Source organism: Euprymna scolopes, chromosome 42 (assembly GCF_053919585.1).
Source record: "Euprymna scolopes isolate OS-2025 chromosome 42, ASM5391958v1, whole genome shotgun sequence".
NCBI lineage: Eukaryota > Metazoa > Mollusca > Cephalopoda > Sepiida > Sepiolidae > Euprymna > Euprymna scolopes.
The window spans coordinates 46,760,365-46,777,418 of NC_136523.1; the positions used below are offsets into that span (position 1 = coordinate 46,760,365).

Genomic DNA, 17,054 nt, shown 5'->3' on the forward strand with positions numbered 1-17,054 from the left:
AGGTGGGATAGTACTTATAGAATATTACTGTCAGTAATATCTTGTAAAACTTATAATCACAGGTTTCCATACCAGTAGATTGTTAGATCATTTTATTCTGATGAGTGTTATGTATATATATATATATATATATATTTCAGAATATGAGAGAATATATAATAAATTCCACATCCAAATAACATCGCAGCCCACAAGAGCCATGACGGTCAATGAACCGGAAGTCCAAGATTGAGCACTCTGCCAACTGAGCAAACAGTGCTTGCCTTGCATGCAAGAGGCTCTGGTTTCGATTTCTGAGTTCAGATGTGTCTAACTGATGAGCCCAAATGAGGGCGAACCTCGAGTCTTAGACTTCTGGTTCGTTGACTGTCATGGCTCTTGTGGGCTGCAACGTTGTTTGGATGTGGAATTTTTTATATACAATCTCTCACATTCTGAAAATCCTATCATTAATTGCTCGCTAGTTTAGCATTGTTGGATGGCATCGTCCTTTCGAGTTGAAACTCTTACTTGTGAGACATCGGCTTGGGTTTATTAGCTGGTTGGATGACTGCGTCCTCTGTTGAGACGAAGTAGGTCCATTTCACAGTCGCATTTCGGCATGGTTTGCTGGATTTGTGTTGGTTAATAGAATTTCTTGTGTGCAGGGCGTTTGCTTAGTTGGCAGTGTTTTCCTCGCATGCAAGAGGCACCGACAAAGGTTAGCAGTAATACCAAGAAGCCTTCACCACTATAAACAAATCATCTGTGTGGATTTCCGAGCAACTTAGTTGTTGTGGCGGGAGCTTATGTCTAAATCAATGGAAGAGTCCATCATATAACTATATAATTTCAAAGAAGGACGCATGGATGGTCCAGTTTTTTTTTAATTAAGATTCATCTGGAACAACGCCAATCAAGAAAATACCAACTTTGTGGGTGCTTATTTTGTCATCTTTGAATTTTATCTGGACATACAGACAACTAATCTTTAGATTATAGATTGCTTATTATATTTACACTGTTTTTTTTTTTTTTTTTTTTGTTTAGATGATGGAGAATAAAGTGAAGATGAAGGAAATCAACAATGAAATGAACAGGAAACTCCAAGCAGCTGAAAAGGTAAAATAAACATTTTATCATTATAGAATATTTTTTTTTCCCATTGAAACAGACTTTTAAAATTCAAAATGTGTGGTGCGTTTATGAATTGGATTGAAATTTTTTTTTTTTTTTTTTTTTTTAAATATCAGTGTTGTGTTAAATTTGTGTGTGTGTGGGGGTTTGAAAAATAGCTAGCCTGGATCTAAATTTAAGTTCCTTTTGAGTAATATTAGTTTGCTGATTAAAGAAGATAAAATTGTAAAGGTGCTTATCCAGAATTCCCCCTATATCATGTAACACAAAAAGGAAGAAAAAAGGCGAGAAAGCAGAGTGACTCAGTAACACGCAATTTTCCAAGAATTCTCCTACATCAGTTTGTCTGCCTTCTCCACGTGAGCTACTTTTATGCAGTCAAGGCCCACCTAATCTGCACACGAGCAGCGTGATTTAGCATTATTTTGCAAGATCACTAGTCATAAAAGTTGTGGGAACTGCCATCTTGATTCTCTCCTTCCCCCAAGATTGATTCCACATGATGCACACACACACACACACACACACACACACACACACACACACACACACACACACACACACACACACACACATTTTAACAGCCCTTTTCTTGGTTTCCATAATTAACAAAACAAATAAAATCTGTTTGATGTACGTATCTGTGACAGAAAATATTGTATTCCAATTAAGCTTTTTTTTCTTCTTTTTTTTTTTACGACAACATGTCTGAATTATGTTGGGTTATCTCTTTTGTTTATTTTTAATCTGTTTCCAAAATGCTGTAATTAGACAATTATCCTTTGGTTAGCCATAAAATTTAATTTTCTTATTCAAAAATAAAACCAGCATTTCTGCATGACAGTGCCATGAGGCAACTGAGATGAGTTATCAACCCTTGTTCTTTGAATTAGAAATGCTGTCGACCGGCTGTTCTGTGAACTTCAATTGTTTTTTTAATTATTTGGGTTTTTTTTCTGTATGATTGTATAAAATGTAGCAATATATATATATTTTTTTTTTTTCACAATAAGATCGTATAAAAATATTTCAAAATATGATATTAGCAAAATGTAGTAAAATATAATTTTAAAAACATGAAACATTTATAGAGGTTTTAGAATATTTTTTTTTTTCACAAAGATTGTTTTTTTTTCTTTTTTCACAGTAAGCTTGTGTAGACATATCAAAATATAATTTTTGGTTTGTTAATAGAGCAAAATATAATTTTAATATAGAAGTTTTTATAAAAAATTATAGAAATTTTTAATATTTTTTGTTAAAATGTTTTGGAATAATAATGATGGTATGAGTGATAGGATTTATCGACCCCTGTTCGACTGACACACGCCCTCTATCGGCTATTCTGGAAACTAAAATACACACATTCGCCTCATGGCACTGTCATGAAGAAGTGCCATAAAACCACTTTATAAATTAATTTATATGATATTTAGAATACAATATTTTCTTTCTGTCACGGATATCTTTCATCTAACAGATTTTACTTTTACTTTTGTATTTTAATATGGGAGAAGCCATTACGTTGTTTAATTTTGTCAGTTTATTAGTGGAGATTCTAGAAATTTTTAGCAAGATTTATTTAAAATGAATTCATTTACTTGTCATATTTTGGATTTTTAAGACTACTGTTCTCATCTTGAATGTTATTTTCACGTTTCTGTTAAAGTAACTGCTGATCTTAAAGTGTATCGTGTCAAACTCTGGAATATTTCTGTCAAACTCTGAAATCCGGACTGAATTTCAAACCAAACCTTTTACTTAATCCAAGGGAGTAGCATGTTCTTGTTCTATCAGCCATGGCTGGGTAAAAGTTTTAAAGTAATTTTATTTTCAGTGTCGCCAGCACTGAGAATTGAACCTTCAAGTGCCAGAAAAGTGTAACTTATCAAGTATTTTATCCACTACGCAAAACTGGTCTGCAAGGGTTCTGTTTAAAATTTTGTATGGATTTCCGAATTCGACAAAGATTCTAGAGTTTGACAAGAAAGTTCTGAAGAAGGTTGGAGGTTACATCAATTGGAACGTTGCAAAAATAACACTAACATTACTAATCTTCATCTGAAAAATTCAGAAACCTAATTACCTCCCTTTGTAATAATTACCTCCCTTTAGTGTTACCTGCAAAACAATAACTATTTATATATGTAGATATTGAAAGCGAGACTTACTATTGCAGTTCTAAAATGAAAGCATATTTTTTTTTGCAGGAAGCCCGTGATATCCGAGATGAATATGATCGTTACAAGGATGAAATGGCTGACTTGGCGGAAACTGTGGAAATTGCGACATTGGATAAAGAAATGGCGGAGGAAAAAGTAAGTAATAAAAAAATATATACAAGAAGCATTGTGTAAGAAGTTCAATTTTGAAAGCAGTGACAATACTGCTTGGTAGAAAAAAAAATTATTGGATACTAAACAAGGCCAACAGAATAAATGATAGCATTTTTAATCATTAATTTTTGTAATTCGGCTTTCAAACGTATTTCATACATATTTCATTTTTGATTCAAATTCAATCAATGCTTCTAACATGAAAGACACTATCCTGACTTTCAAACCGTGTTGCCAAATTCATTCTTCCGGCAGTTCAAAAACAACACCGCAGATAACAGCACGCAGACTTTTCATTAACTTTTTTTTCCTTCAACTTAATATCATGGCTAGTAAAAAAAAAAATTATATATAAAATTCTGATGATGGAGTATAACTCCAGAATATATATTTTAAACAATTAAATACTTGTTTATTTTCACAATATTGCATTGTAATTCGGCTTTCAAATGTATTTCATTTAAAATTCAAATTCAATCAATGCTTCTAACACGGAAAACACTACCCTGACTTCCATTAATATTTTTTATTAAGGAAAACCAGGATTGTTTTGAAATGACCAAAGTGTGCTAGAGTACAAACTTTTAAAAAGTTGAATTTTAAGGGTATTCGAGTCTGTTTTCAACAAATATCACATTTAAAATGAATGTTTTTATGATATTAAGATCTTTATTATCCAATGTATTCAATTTTTGTGCAAAAATTGAAAGCGTGCACAAAAACAAACAAGGTGACCAGTGTAAGCAATAGGGAATACATTAGATAATAAAAGTCTTATATATATAAAAGACAAAATGTGTGTTTCTGTGTTTCACAAAAACTTTGGACTCACGCAATAGATCCCGACTAGATTGGTATCGTTATGAAGCTCGATGTCTTGGACAACAAATATCAAAAAATTGGCCCAAAACATTCATTCCTTCACCCTCAACTGGGCAATTTTGTACAAGGAGGGGCCACTTTTTTGCCAACATTTTTGCAAAGTCATCTTATGCGCTGGCAATCACAAGCCTTAATTTGAACGGCTGCAAAGTCGTATGTCATGGTAGCCATGGAGGTTAAGGGATTTGCTTCTTTTCGCCTTTTCCTCCTTCGCATTACAGATTTGAACCTGCCTACATACTCCTTTTTTTTAATTTTTTTATTTCAAAGCTTACGTAATGTTTTTTTTTTTTTTTTTTACCTTTTTAAAACAAAAACTCAATTATTTTACTATTTGCTTAAACTTTTTTTTTTTTCACACCTCTCTCCACCTAGGCAGTGTCTATTTCTTTTTTTTTCATTCTGGTTAAAATCCGTACTAGGATCGTCTGCAAGTGGTGCAGTGGTTAAAGTATTTGGAAAAAATCAGTGACCATTTCCTAAAGGTTTGATTGTCGGTGACCAAAAAATATAATTGCAAATTTTTTAGGATCTCTATCCAGTCATGGCTGATGGAACAAGAGCATGCTACCCCCGTCAAGTAAATAGAGGGTCTCATTCGAAATTCCGTGAAGATTCCATAGTTTGACAGAAAGATTCCATAGTTTGACAGAAAGATTCCGTAGTTTGACAGAAAGATTCCGTAGTTTGACAGAAAGATTCCGTAGTTTGACAGAAAGATTCCGTAGTTGAACGAGATACACCTGAAGAAGTTTGGAGGTTACATTGACAGAAATGTTGTAAAAATGACACTCCAGATAAGAGCAGTAGTCCGATGAATCCAAATACGATTAATAATTTGTATTTAGATTATTTGGACTACTATTTTCATCTTGAATGTTATTTTTATCACGTTTCGACCAATATAACTTACAATCTTCTTGGGTGCCTTTTGTCAGCAATGGCTATAAATACTAAATAATCAACAGTTCTAAGTAACACTCTTTCTCAATATGGACGATATTAGTAATACAATTAAGTATTACTTAAGACTTCTACCTGATCATGGCTTACAGAACGAGAGTACGCTGCCCCTGTCGATCAAATAAAGGGTTCCGTTTAAAATTCCGTACAGATTAGATGTTAACAGAAAAAATAGTATTGGATGCGTTGCTGAATATCAGTTATTCTTATACAATTTTTGTCGCTTCTACAGAATTGGGATGAGATTTTGTAATCGATAAATGGAGTTTTCAGATAATAAAAAAACAATGGTTTCAACTGATTTTTTTTTTTTTTTGTCAATTCTAATAAGTTACAATGGTAGCTTCCAAATTATGCAGTCGAAATTACATGAATATTGTTGATTTAAGTGGTTTTGTTTAATAATTCATCTTAGCAGGTGAAAAGTTGCCGCCATCTTGTTTAAATAGAAACGGAAAATTACCTCCCTTTTTAACTCTCCTGTGTCTTACGATTGTTTTCATCAAATTCTATTTTTATTTTCTTTAATAAATAATTTTCTACCTTGTGGATTTTCATAATTTTTTGGATATAATTATCTTAAAAATATGAGGAACACGTAGATACCATGGCTTTTATGTGAAATTCAGTTTTACGATTTACGAAATTTTGTCCCAATAGTGTAGAAGCGCACATTTTCTTTTTTTTTTTTTTTTTTTTTTTTTCCCCCTGTTTTGTCTCAAGGGATAACTATCTATTTTCTGAGAATTCACAATTCAAACAATAGCAAACAAAGTATTTTGGTGTTTCCAAGCAAAATAATCCTTCCAGCAATAATAAAGACCAATGTGTATTTTGTTTCAGACGTTTTTTTTTTTGTTTTGAGATGACAATTTGGATTATTCAGACTACTGTTCTCATCTTGGACGTCATCCATCTTGAGTGTTATTTTCACAACGTTTTGACCACTGTTACCTACAATCTTCGAATGCGTTTTGTCTGTAATGATTCGTGGCGCAACGGATATAAATGCTGAGTAATAACCAGTTCTAAGTGACGCCCTTCCAGAGGTTGAAGGTTCAATCCTCAGTGTGGGCGATAATAAGAATAAAATTATTTAAGATTTTTGCCTAGTCCTGGCTAACGGAATCTTGTGAAAATAACATCTAAGATGAGAATAGTAGTTCCGAAAATTTAAATAATAATTATGTATTACGAGGAATAATTTGTTCGGTGGACTAATTCGTAAAAAAAAAACAAGAAAAAAAAACATAAAAAAATAATGATTATGTTGTTCATCAAATTCCGTCTGTGTTTGTTTACAATATCATGTCAGCTTATATTTGAACTTGATGATGAATACCCCGGAAAGGTCACTCCTCATCATTGTTTAGTTTTAAAATATGCAAACAAAGAAATGATTTGCAGCGATTTTTTTTTTTTTAAATGGTACCTCTTCTTTTATCATAAATTTAACTTATTAATAAGAAAAAATTAAAATAAAATGGTGAGGCACTCAGACTTGAACAGAGATCATTCCATCTGTAGTCGAATCCTCTACCACTGAGCCATAGCTCCAGATTTCAGGAAGTGTTTTTTTTTTTTTTAATGATTTACTGAGATTTTATTATCTCCCTTTCCGGTGTAATGTAAAATATTTTCCTGTAAAAATTATTCTTTATCTTTAAGAGAAGAAAGACTATTTTTAAGATAGGATTTTTTTTTTTTTGAAACTTATCGGATGAATTTCTGTACAAAACATGTTTAAGGAAACTACCAAACATAAATTACCTTTGTATGAAATTTGCAAAAGATAGGCTCAACTGTTTCGGAATCTATGAGGAAAGAACTCACACACAGTGACTTTTATATTAAAAATTCCAGTTAGTATTATGCGTATAAAACTGAGAAAATTATGCTTGATAGGTGTCAACATTATGTAAATAAGCCAAAACAAAATATGTCCATTAAATTTTACCTGATGTTATGTTTATCTAACAAGGAAATTGAGGGAAAACTCCTTTTTTGAATTTTAGATGCATAATACTAACTTGATTTTTAATCGAAAAACTTTCTCATTGTATGTAATAAAAACATAAAACTACTTTTAATGATAATTTTTTCTTGCATTCTTCTCTGACTGTGATCTTTATAAATTGCTCAAATTAACTAAAACTATTTACAAATTTTAGTAGGAAATTAATTTATTTTTTGATTTAAAATTTTTTTCTGCCATGTTTGATAAATTTTCTTTTTTCTCTCTAGTGTGAAGGTCTCCAGCAAGAATTGGAGTCTTTGAAAGAAAAAATGGAGGAATTAACTTTGGACCATGATATCTTGGAAAATGAAATCAAAGAGAAAGGTGTGTATAATGAATAATACCTGAGAACATCTTTCTCATAAAAAGGAGAAGGTAATGCCTGCGAGTATAAGATCATAGCAACAGAACAGATAGTATAGAGTTGAGTCGCGATATGTCTATTCGCATTATATTTAAATTTCATATCATTTGGATTCATCGGACTACCGTTGTTCGGGACTCACGGCAGTTATTCCTCAGAATCTTGCTTTCAGGTAACTACAATACCTTACAACAGCCAAACCTCAGAAAGCGTGCGTTGGGCAGACAGATAAACTCAAATTAACACAACGAAAACAGCTTTTACGTTGAAGACGCTTTATTAATTAGGTAAAAAAAAATCTGAAACAAAAATAAAACAGAGCGAGGAATGAAAAGGAGAAAAAATAATTAAATAAAAATAAATAAAAATAAATGATATTTTGGACAGGATTCCAAATTAATAAATTCTAGGGTATCTTTTCTCCTCTTCAATCAACTGTTAGGTGAAAGTCTGGAACAGTTAGAAAGTGTCTTTTTTCTCTTTCATTAAATTGTTAGGTGAAAGTACGGAGCAGTTATGTCTCTTTTTTTCCCCGAAGGTTGTTATTTTAGCACGGCGCATAAACTGCACAAGTGCCAACAAAATAAAAATAGAAATAAGTCTGAGAAAATATAAGTTCTGTGTGAGCGAAGAAAGAGAGAATCAATTAGAATTTCTCCAAATTGTATATAGAACTTAAACACTGGATTAATTAAACATAAATAAGGTTTCAAGTTTTTTCATAGAAGGAATAGGAAGTTAAAGTCGATAAAAAAAGCACAAGTCGAGAAATAAAGGGATATTCTAACGTACCTCATGGCTGAGAACGGGGGGTAGGCCAGTTCAGGGAGTCAAGAAAGGCCGTGCCTATCGTTTCAAATTCCGCGGTAGAAAAAGGAGGAAAGACAGAATCGAAAACAAGACTAAGACGAAATCGCCTGAGAACCCGAAAGAAAGAGCAGGAAGGGAAGAAAAATAAAAAAGGAAAACTTATAAAAAAAAAAAACTTGCACAGAGATGAATAAAAAAGTGGCTCAGGGAACCGGTGCCGTTAAAGTATGTATCCCTTTGTTAAAAAGAGCCCGGTCCGAAGACACAACTGTTCTCATCTGGAGTGTGATTTTCACAACATTTCGGTCGATGTAACCTCCAACTTTCTTCAGGTGTATCTTGTCGAACTTGGGAATGCTTCTGTTGAACTCCGGAATTTGGACGGAATTTCGTCATGGCTGAGAGAACAAGGGCATGCTACCCCCGTGAAGTAAATAAAAGGTTCCGTTTGAAATTCCGTCCAAATTCCAGAGCTCAACAGAAACAGTCACAAGTTCGACAAGATACACCTGAAGAAGGTTGGAGGTTACATTGACCGAAGCGTTGTGAAAATGACAATCAAGTAGTTTGATTAATCCAAATAATACGAATAACATATCCTCGTCTCAAAAATTCAGAAACGTCATTTAAATTTTTGTATGTGAGGGAAGCAGGGAGGGTAGTTCAAGGGAAGAAACTATTAAGAGTAGAAAGCTTTCAACAATGAAGGGGTGGGATTTTGCTGATTGTTGTGGTTTGTTATATGTATTTATATCAAAGGGGGAGAGATTATGGTGGTCTAGTGGGTAACAATATGGACTGACGACCTGGGTGTTCAAAATTTAAATCCACTTCGTTCCAAAAAAATCACTTTCATTTAGGATGTTGACAACCCTCTTGTGGTTCACTTCATAAGTACTCGATATCCTTCTAGAAAGAATTCTGGCTAAAAAAATATTGAAACTAATGCCAACAATAGAATTTTTTGAAATCGCTCCAGACAGTGTAACAGAGCATGGGTGAACATATTCAAATGCAAAGAAAAATATGTGCACAGACCGATGATCACATTAGAGACGTGGATGACTTTCATGAATATAAAAATAAAAACAGTACAGTTTGGTACAGACCCGACACTGGAAGACCAGACAAAAATTAGATTTATAAGATCATAAAATCCAACTTTGATCACCCTTTGGGGCCCATGGCGCAGTGGATAGAGGCATTGAGTTTCTACAGTTTCATGTAAGCGTTGTCTGAAAATAGTGGTTTCAATCCTACCCAGCAGGTCAGAGGATTAATTGGCCAAAACGTGGTGAGAGAACAACTACAGAAGGCAGTAATTACTGGAGATACAGGTACAAGACTCAGCATTCCTATCCCATCGCAGTTGAAGAAGGCCAGGGAGTGGGTTTGCCGAAACGTGGTGAAATAACAACTATAAAGATGAGGATAACAGTCTGCAGAAAAAAAAAATAAATAAATACAAATTATGAAGCCTCGTTTTAAAGGATTAAAAAAAAATAAAATAAGAACAAATGCTATGATATTGGTATAAAAGACTGACTAGCAACATCATATTTGTGGGAAAGGATGTAGAGGAGAAGACATGATAGAGGAGGGGGTCAATCAAATTGCGAATATGTTCTACACCTTACGGAAAATTTAAAAAATGTATCTAAATATTTAAAGCTAAGATTTTATTTTTTTTTTTTAAGAATAAAAAAAAAAAGATTAAGGAAATTTGTTTTTTCACCTTATGGAAAATTTTAAAAATGTATCTAAATATTTAAAGCTGAGATTTTATATTTTTTTTTAAGAATAAAAAAAAAAAAAATTAAGGAAATTTGTTTTTTCACCTTATGGAAAATTTTAAAAATGTATCTAAATATTTAAAGCTAAGATTTTATATTTTTTTTAAGAATAAAAAAAGAAAATTAAGGAAATTTTTTTTTTCACCTTATGGAAAATGTTAAAAATGTATCTAAATATTTAAAGCTAAGATTTTATATTTTTTTTAAGAATAAAAAAAAAAAATTAAGGAAATTTTTTTTTTTTTATATTCCAGGTACTGAAGGAGTTGCTACAGATTACGAAGTCAGACAATTGGAACTTCAGAATGAAAGACTCAAGGAAGCCCTTGTCAAGTAAGTATATGAATAAAACACGGTTCCAAACATGCTCATCTTCTCTAATGTCATCCACGTTTCTAACATGATTGTTGATTTGTGCACATGCTTTTTTTATTTATTTTTTTTTTTGCACACGCCTCTGCATTTGAAATTTTAGTTCATTTATTCTAATTTTAATATATACATTGATACAAGAAAGAACAGCAGAGTTTATTGGTTACATGAACCGTGTAAGTTGTCCAAAATAGTATTTTTTCTAAGTTTTTTAAGATAAACATCTGATGAGTACGTGACTAAATATGCAGCAGTAACATAATTTTGCAGACTTGTTAGTTGCAATACGAAACAATATTGTAGTGGATACCTTTTGAAAAGTAATAACTGACCAACTGAGAAAATTTGATATTTGGAACTTGGAAAATTACTATATTATATTATAAATGCTCTGGAACCCAATAAAAAGGCATTCATTGAGCTTGGACCTTTTTTCGAAATTTATATATACAAAAAATTTTTTTTATTTTCATTATAAAAAACTTGATTTATGAGATTTTTTAATCCATTACAATTGGTATAAACAAACAGTATGTTTCAAATAAATGATTAACCTATAGTCAAATAAAGGTTAGACACTCCTCTATTCAGCCATACTCGTCTATATCTGTTTTTTCTTTTCCGGTCTTCCTCCCCATTGTTTTTGGCTTTAAAAAAAAAACAAATATATATATATATATATATATATATATATATATATATATATATATATATATATTGTAATGATTTCGGTTAGGGAGGGGGGAAGAAATTAAAGAAAATAATAATGAATAAATATTGGTGCAAATAGTGAACCCCCTCCTCCTCCTCCAAATCAAAAGTAAAGCCAGATTCAACTCCTCCCTCTCTCACAGAACAGCACTAGTAGTGAGAGCTCCACCACCATATTTAACACCTTGTCTTTTTTTTCTCTTCGCTCACCCCTCTCTCACTCTGTAAAAACTGATGCACAAGTGAGCAGCAGCAGCGATAATAAAAAGGCTAAGGCGAGGGGAAAATCTCCAAGTGGGAAAAACAAAGTCTTTTCCTGGATTGAAATCGTGAGTGGACGAGATGGGAAATTCATCGCTTTGTCGTACCATAAAGCAATGATGGAGAGAACCAGTCATCAGATATGGATGAATTATCTCCGCATTATTCCGATGATAAAATGGAGGCTTTTTTTTTTTTTTTTTTTTTTTGCCGTTCAACTAGGAGACAAATAGCTCAGCCATCCACGTAGAGGTGATTAAAAAGAAACCAGACAAATACCATATACTTTGAATTAAATGAGACTTAAATATTCAATCGCCTAAAAGCCAGGAGAAATCGTAGAAAATGATGTCCACATGGAACAATGTAAAATGACGCATGCAATTTTCGGGTCGACGAGACAATGTTGACGAATTTGGAAAAGATTACAGAAGATATGTTTGAATTCACAGACTTTCAAGAAAAAAAAAAAGCAACGCTGGCCATATGATTGTATTTTATCGACAGATAAGTACATCATTATAATAACCCATATCCCCCCACCCCCCTACAGCCATGCCTTTTTGAACTGTCATGGCATGACGGCACTCATGTAATTTTTTTTCTTTCACGTTATCTTTTTTAATTGTTTTTTTTTTTTTTTTTTGGTTTATTTTCTCATTGTTGGTTCTACCTCATCCCTGTCCATTGAGGTGTTATATTAAATTTCGAGATACATATTCAATAAAGACCCCCGTTATACCTTACCCATGCATTATGTCCTTCTCGCTTTGTGTTCGAATTGTTCAAGGTTAAATGATAACCATTCATGAATCTTCGACACATTTCACTTAAGAAATTTTTGTGTTACAAGCAGCATAGGGTGGAGTGCTACTCTAGAGGTCGAAGATTCTTATCAGGGGTGATCACCCCGACTTAGCTTCTTCCAGCCCTTAACAATATACATGCACACACTCCTGATCAAAAATTTAATTTAAGACCACTTGAAAATCTTTAAAAAAAAAAAAAAAAAAAAAAAAAACTGAAAAAAAAGATAAATTTTAAACTCCTCCCACTTAAGGTTACCAATACTACAACTTAAAAGATGAAAAGAAAAAAAAAAAAGCTGCATTCCAAACATTTAATTCATAAATTTACATTTTTATAAAATGAGGGATTTTACACTTGATAAAAATTATAAGACCAGGAGTATAAATTCTTACGAAATTGTACGAAAAGTGTATGAAAACATTCAACAATCAAATTTAATGAGTTCTACCTCCACTGGTTTTGATGAAAAATTCTTTGGGGCATGCTAGAAATAAGCATTTCCATTAAGGTGCGGGGATGTTGCTCCAGCTTCTGAAGATGGCTTCACAAAGTTCACTTCTGTTGAATATTGTTTGCCATTTCATCTAACTAATATGTATGAGCCAACAAATAGCAAACCTATACACATCAAAATGTCAATTGCATTGTTTGAGAGAGTTAATTATGATATAAGTGCATTGCTTAATTATATTATTTCATTAGAACACAAATGATATGTGATTTCATTTCCATTTAAGTATCATTGATTTCCTTTTCTCATGATTTTTAGCCTATACAGGTAGGATCCCTCTTTGGAACTGTTCTTTCCATCTGATCAATAATATGTACAAGCAACATATCTACTAGCAAATCTACTCCCATCAGTATTTTTTACTTTCCTGGTTATATAACGCAGCACTGGGCATGACAAGTCCCGGTTTATCACTCCGAGTGACAGGGCTGTGATCTGAAATGAACAGCCAACTGCGCCTCATTACAAGTTAAGAAAAAAATAAAAGGAAGAAAAATTCCAGGTCTCATGAACCTGCATGATTTGAAATTTCAGCAGGTTCGCTCAACGGGCCGATATGTTTTCAATCCTGGCGAGAGGCAAAATAGAAAAAAAGCACAACTCCGCAATAGCACCATTTGCTGAGATTTGTAGGTTGGTGTAAAATCCAAACGATGGCAGAGGAAAAAAAAAATGTATAATTGATCCACAAACTTCAATGACTTTTTCCTTTCTTTCCCTGTAAAATGTATGTATCATTATCGTTCATTTTTTTCCTCCCCATAATCGTACGATCAATTGCATGTAATAACCATTAGAACTCATAACCGGCAATGTCCTTATGTCCAGGTTATAATTACTTTGAGTTAATTATGTTCTAAGTGCATCCATTAATCACCAATATGTACAAACAACATATCTATCCACATCAGTTATATAATGCTGTGCTGGGTATGAAAAGTCCTGCTTTGCCACTCTAAGAGGCGGTGATCTCAAATGTATCGTCAGCCTCACCTCATTACAAGTGAGAAAAAAAGGGGGTTCCCGAACTTCCACAATTTGAAAATGCAACAGGTTCACTCAACAGGCTATATTGTCAATCCTGGCGAAAAGCCAAATAGGAAAAAAAGCACAATCCCATGGTAGCACCGTTCGCTGAAATGTGTCGGCTAATAGCAACGATGGAAAACAAAACATGAGCAGAGGTTTGCACTTCAAACAAATATATTTTGAAAACAATGTCAACAATGCAGGTCGGTGATAGTAGAGGAAAAAATGTGAGAGAAAAAAAATGTGTGTACAAACTTCAATGACTTCAGGAACAATTTTTCCCCATAATCGTACAACCAATTACATATTATAACCACTAGAACTTTCTTGCGTTCTGGTTATAGTTACTTTGAGAGAGTTAATTACATTTTAAGAGCATCTCTTAATTATAGCAATTTTCATTAAAAATGAAATTGTGTAAATATGATGTTTCCTTTCTTTTAGAATGAGAAAACAATGCTAACAGTGCATGTACAATCCAAATGATAGTAATAAGAATAATTATTGTTGTACAAACTTCAATGACTTTTTCTTCCTTTTCCGTTCTTTCCGATAAAAATGTGTGTACCATTATTGTTCAAACTTTGGAAACAGTTTTTTTCCCCCGCGATTTTATGACTAATTATGTGTTATAACTACTAGAATTTGTAACCGACAATGTCCTTGCGTCCGTGTTTACTTTGAGAGAGTTAATTATGTTCTAAGTGCATTCCTTAATTATAATGATTTCTATAAAAAAAAATTACCATGTGTAAGTAAGTAAAACTATTTTCTTTTAGAATGAGAGATCTTTCTAATCAAGAAAAACACGATAACCAAAAAGTGACGAAGCAGATGGAGAAGCAGCAGAGTGAACTAGTCGGGTTGAAGAAAGACAAAGAAAAGCTACAAAACGAAATTTCTGAGTTACAAAACCAAACGATTGAACTAAAAGAACAGGTAAGTAAACTTCATTTTTCTTACCTTCGTCAAGGAGGTTATGTTTTCAGTTTGTCACTCTGTATTTGTTTGTTTGTTTGTGTATAGCCTAGCATCCACATCGCTTGACCAATTGTCAGCAAAATTGGTCAAAATAGTGGCCATAGTTGAATTTTGAATCTATCTAATTTCAAAAGCTGTGGTCAGTCATGGACAAGACAAGTAACACTTTTGGTGATAACTTTGATTCTGTTCATCATTGAGACTCACAACTTGATCCATATTGTAGCTAATGAAGTCTCACATTTTTTTTTTGCTTTGGTCTGGAACTGATGCTATTTAATGACTTCAGTTATCAACATTTCTATCATATAACTTTGAATATTTCTTAAAATATGGCAAAGTTAAGACTTTTACTCACTTTTACCTTGTCAGACGCAAGTATACTGTCTCATCACTGATCTGTGTTTCTTTTTATTCATGTGTATTTTCAGGAATATTCTATAATCGTTTATGAACATTGAGTGAAAAGGTTATTCGCAATCATTCTGCTCGACCCATTTCTTTTTTTTTTTTTTTTTTTTTCGTAAAATTTTGTTTACAGACTTTCTTTAAGGATCTGGAGTAATAGATATAAGTGTTAAGTAGTAATCAATTCAAAGTGACAGTCTACAAGAGGTTTAAGGTTCAATCCTTACTGTGGGCCATACTAAGAATGCAATTACAAATTACCTTACACTTCTACCTGGTCATGACTGGTTCTGTTCAAAATTCCATACAGATTCTTGAGTTCAACAAGATGCACCTGACGGTCGGAGCTTACATCGATTAAAACGTGAGAATAACATCTGAGGTGAGAACAGTAGACTAATTAATCCAAATAACCAATGCGGTTATAGTCAGCTAACATATTTCCTAAGTTCCAGTTTAATGCTATTCAAAGCGTGACTAGGCAAATCAGTTCCTTCACTTTTATTGTTCTTCAGTATTTCTATTGTGAAACGATTTATGGAAAGAAAAGAAAAGGACAAAATAAAATATGCATCAGGTGCGCTTGAAAGCCAAATTACAACACAATATTGTGAAAATAAACAAATATTTTATTTGTTTAAAATTTATAATTTAAATATATTTCGGAATCAAACTCCATCCTCAGTATTTTGTTTTCTTTCTTTTTCTTTGTTTTTCTTCTTCCTTGCCATGTTGTAAGGTTGGAGAAAGAAAAATCAGTTAGTAAAAATCCGCGTTGTCTCTCAGTGGTTTATTTTGAAATGCTGGGAACAGAGCGTGGGCTATGCAAGATTAACGTCGAGTGTGAGTTCCATTATAGAAGCGTTGATTTAATTTGAATAAAATAAAATATGCATCATTTTATTCAAATTAAATCCATGCTCCTATAACGGAACTTGCACCCCAGAAGAAAAGGACATTATTGAGAAATATATAGTAATTCCATGAACAAAGCTTCTTTCTTAGAACTGCACGCCTATGGAACTCTGTTCCGTCTGCCTGCTTCCCTCCTGACTACAACTTCGATGTCTTCAAGTCCAACGTGAACAAATTCCTGATGAACTGCCCCCTTAAGTAGACACTTTAAATATCCACACTAACGTACTGTACTTACAATAACCCTTATCCCTGAGTGGCTTCTGGGCCTTGATAAGTGGTGACCACCTTGTAAAAAAAAAAAAATAAATAAAATATTAACAAAATTATTCTATTTGAAATTTTGTAAGAAATGTTTATGAAATTATAAAAATTTTTTTTTTTTTAATTTTAAAAATAAGTTTTTTTATTTGAATTTATATAATAAATATATGTTTATGAAAATATAAAATTAAAAGTATTAAAATTAAAAGTATTAAAATTAAAAGTATTAAAATTAAAAGTATTAAAATTAAAAGTATTAAAATTAAAAGTATTAAAATTAAAAGTATTAAAATTTAATTTATTAAAATTTAATTTATTAAAATTTAATTTATTAAAATTTAATTTATTAAAATTTAATTTATTAAAATTTAATTTATTAAAATTTAATTTATTAAAATTAAAATTATTAAAATTAAAACATAAAGAAAAAACGTATCCAATACATGAGATTCCCCAAATAGTTTTAAAATATTAAAAAAAACTGTTTTCAATAATTCTTAACGACTAAAAA

The 17,054-nt window shown here is 32.2% G+C and overlaps 1 protein-coding gene across 13 annotated transcripts in view; it reads left to right on the top strand.

Moving 5' to 3' along the window:
• The window catches only part of LOC145267087 (dynactin subunit 1-like), a 234,592-nt gene that overhangs the window by 75,309 nt on the left and 142,229 nt on the right, over positions 1 to 17,054 (top strand). For all 13 annotated transcript variants that reach the window (XM_080123079.1, XM_080123080.1, XM_080123076.1 and 10 more), the window contains 5 exons: positions 1,030 to 1,101; positions 3,327 to 3,434; positions 7,542 to 7,638; positions 10,536 to 10,614; positions 14,755 to 14,914. In XM_080123079.1, coding sequence (XP_079979205.1) covers positions 1,030 to 1,101; positions 3,327 to 3,434; positions 7,542 to 7,638; positions 10,536 to 10,614; positions 14,755 to 14,914 — 516 coding nt within the window. The remainder of the gene's footprint in view (positions 1 to 1,029; positions 1,102 to 3,326; positions 3,435 to 7,541; positions 7,639 to 10,535; positions 10,615 to 14,754; positions 14,915 to 17,054) is intronic.